General features: G+C 39.4%; 1 protein-coding gene across 1 annotated transcript in view; it reads left to right on the top strand.

The window, feature by feature from the left end:
• PLCB1 (phospholipase C, beta 1 (phosphoinositide-specific)) overlaps positions 1-3,705 on the top strand; it is a 311,317-nt gene that overhangs the window by 232,895 nt on the left and 74,717 nt on the right. Inside the window, exons 23-24 of the mRNA XM_009319577.1 lie at positions 1,181-1,313; positions 2,189-2,242. Coding sequence (XP_009317852.1) covers positions 1,181-1,313; positions 2,189-2,242 — 187 coding nt within the window. The remainder of the gene's footprint in view (positions 1-1,180; positions 1,314-2,188; positions 2,243-3,705) is intronic.

The raw sequence follows: 3,705 nt of genomic DNA, 5'->3' as shown, positions 1-3,705 counted from the left end.
TCCTGCTTGATAAAAATGAAGTTGTTGGCATTGGTTTTCGATTGCATCATGTTTCTGACTACGGTATCTCTGTCTTATAATTTTGGTAGAAATAGGCTGCTGAGACAGAAATCCTTTTGCAATATACAGTATGTTGTCAGGGCCAAGATGAAGGAAATCAGCAGCAGGAGCAGCACAAAACGGTTAGATCAAAATGTATTTTGCCTCTATTGATGCTGTGCAGGCTGATATTTTGGAAGTGTGGAGTAATCAAGGGGAAAAAAACAACTGTGGTATGCTGCCTCTGCATGTAATGTGATTACAATCAAAGAGTGAAATGGAAGCAGCTGAAGGAACAAATCCAAAACTACCCTGGGACACCATGGCAACTGGCCCCTCGCAGGGACAGCAGGAAGGGGGGCTTGGCCGTTTCAAAATAAAACTTGCTGTGAACGACCTTCTGTTTGCTGAGTTGCCGGGTGCTTGCTTAAAACCTCACGGTCACAAGGAAAATTAGAAGATGTTCAATGCATAGTACAACGTACGCTGTAAGCCTGAGCCTTTAGGAAACTGGAGAGAAAGAAAAGATTGTGGAAAATGCTTAAACATTTGGATACCACAGATGTATTTATGCAGCAGGATGGAGATACTGTTTATATATTATCCTTGGAGTGTAATTACAAGAATGTAAGGTCTTGGGAATCAGAAGTATGTCTCTGTTCTGTAAGAATGGTGAATAATGATAGCGCTGTGTGTATCTATGAAATTTAAAAGTAATTTTGTGTACACGTTTTTTCACAGCAGGGATTTGAGCAGCATTTTTATGCCAGCTTCTACATTATTTCTAGAAAGGTTTTATGGCAGAGAACAATGCTTTTCAATAAAAAACAGATTTCACATCTGGTGCAGCTAATATATACTGTAATGAAAAACGTCCCTGATGAGATATATCCACTTAAAATAAAAATCTTTTTCAGAATAATACATGCTCTATTTCTTCTTGAAATTTACCCTGCAAAAATTAACCACCTGGATTACCATGGCTCTTAAGGATAGCTTTGTTTTGTTTTCTTTTAGAGTGATTTCTATATAACACTTACAGAATTTTACATTTAAAAAAAGAGGCTAAACTAGACCTGCAAATAAATAGTTTTAAGTCTGTTAGCTGGGAAGAGTGATGTAAATCATTATGTATTTTCAGATTGACCATGGAGATGCACCATCCGAAGCTAACAATGAACCTAGGCCAACACCAGCAGAAAATGGAGTAAATTACACTGCCTCGCTTACACCGAAACCAGCAACTCATGTTGTCCATAGCCAACCAGCACCAGGTGAAAAAAAAAAAAAAAGAAGGAAAACAAAAAAAGTCACATCTTTTCAAAATAAATGTGGATAATAATTTTTCATGTGCTTTGCGTTTAAAGAACAAAGGGGGGGGTGTTTGGTTGGTTGGTTTGGTTTGGTTTTATAAAATAGGTAGAAATTTTCCCACTACTTTACTATGCTGTTAGGGCCAGTCTTCTTCAAATATACAAATATCTTCTATTCAAGAGTTGCTTTTGTGGTGGAACTGAAGTAGATACAAGCAAGAAAATTTGCTGGGTGGTTTTTTTTGTTGTTGTTGTTGCAAGTGCAGGAATCTCTTTAAATTGTTTTTATAAATATGCCTAATTTATGCATGTAGTTACATCTTATTCCACACACGGAATACAGTCTTAGCTACTTCTATATTTTGTATTGACATATTTCCTATAACAAATGCTTGTTAAACCACAGTGTTTATAATTTTATGACTGCAGTCTTCATAGGCTTGATCTAACTGACTTCCAAGGAGCTGGATTCATCTTGTGTACAGAAATTTTGCACTGACATCGTAATATAGGGCAGTTGTACTAACTGTCAGCCTCATACCACTTAAATGACTCATATGAGTGGTATCGGTGAGTTCAATAACATCCTCGTAAGTAAAACCACAAAGCTCAGGTGGGTTTTCGGAAGGTTACCTTTTCGTGTTGGTTCACAGGATCGGTGTTGTTTTCCACGTTACTACTCTTCTGCTCAAGAGGAGTTTGTTCTCAAATGATTAATAAATGCCCATGTGAGCGTACGTCTGGTGTCACCTGCCATGTTTTAATATGCAACCCAGCAGCACAATAATGGCTGTTGCTTTAAAAGAATTAGAATCAGTCATCTCTTTTACCTCTAGGTTCGGTGAAAGCACCTGCAAAGACAGAAGATCTTATTCAGAGCGTCCTCACAGGTAATAAATACACCGTTTACACTGCATGAATGATACACTTTTTTGTCAAGAGAAACATATTTTTTTAATGAAATAGGCCATCTGGCTTAGACATTACTTTGAGTGATTAGGACTGCAGTAACTCATAGAAAATGTACATACCATGTTTTCTTCCTCAGCTTTGAAGTTATTAAATGTTTGAGCACATGTTTCATGAGATCGGTAATGGGTGCCAACAGGGAATTTTTTTAAAATATCCCATTTTTATAGTTTCCCAAGCACAATGTTACCATCTAATGCAGACAAAAGGCCAGCATTATGAGAACAGAAGCCAAATTTTCTCTGAATATTGTGAATAGTAGTGAAACCATTTTATCTCCATTAGCCTTGCAGTGCTCCCATTGCTCCTACAAAATTGAAATTACCATTACATCAAGCAAACTGGTCTGTCAGTTAGATAGTGCCTACTGTTGGGAGTCATGTCCTCTAGCTTGGAGTTTAGATTGAGAATCTCATAGCTCAGTTTATTTTATAGTCATTCTCCTACATTAGAACACACTCCATGTCCAAATCTTGTGTAAGCCTACATTTAGGTGTGGAAAACGGATAAGACACATGAAATTCTGCATGTTGATTGCCTCTTATTCAGTCTCCCTCACGTGCAGTAGAAAGAGGCGGCCTAGATTGTGGAAGTACCTGCTGGCCTCATGCAATCAGTCTGTTGTCTGGGAAGGGGTCTTCAGTCTGGCTTTCCCAGAGCTGTGACCCCAGATCATGCAAAGTCATCATTCCCTCCAGCACTTTTGTTTTTTTGTTTGTGGGTTTTTTTTAATTGCTGATTTAGTGTGAGGTTGTGGAGGTCAGGCTAGCAGACCCTGAGCTTGAGCTGTGATCTGGGTTCACAGAGCAGGACATCCTTCAGAGCTGCTGTTGGAGTGACAGCACTGGAGGGCAGTTCTCAGCATTTAGCTACCGATCCTTTGCTGGACTGGCAGCCAGCTGGCCATGACTCCTCTGATGCAAGGCCTCCATCAAGAGAGAAGTGAAATCTCTCCCGAGATGCCATGATGATACGGGGACAGATGCCTCCAGCCAGTGCCCGGGTCAAGGCAGGAGAGCAGGCAGCTGAAGCGCTGTTTGTGAAGGGGGTTTAGGCATCAGCATGTCATGTAGCCCATCCAGAGGGAAGGGAGACTTGAAGTGTTAGTACAGTGGATACAATAAAGATCTGTGGTCATATCTATGTAAGATCATGTTTTTATATGTTGGGCTGATGGGAATCTTTTGCATCTAAAAGGGGTTGAGGAAAGAAAGTGTATGTTTTTTATTTTGCTAGACATCTTGGTGTTCTAAATTTTCATCTCACTTCTTACTCTTATATCAGTTAAATTTGCCACAGCATTTTCAGTCTGGTTAGCTTATTTCCAAATAAGTCTACTCAGTTTAAGCTAGCACATTTCACTTACCAGCTGTAAACAAGCAGG

This window comes from Pygoscelis adeliae, unplaced genomic scaffold, assembly GCF_000699105.1.
Source record: "Pygoscelis adeliae isolate BGI_AS28 unplaced genomic scaffold, ASM69910v1 Scaffold122, whole genome shotgun sequence".
NCBI classification, from domain to species: Eukaryota; Metazoa; Chordata; class Aves; order Sphenisciformes; family Spheniscidae; genus Pygoscelis; species Pygoscelis adeliae.
Note: the sequence above shows the minus strand (reverse complement) of the source record. Positions and strands in the feature narration are given on the sequence as shown.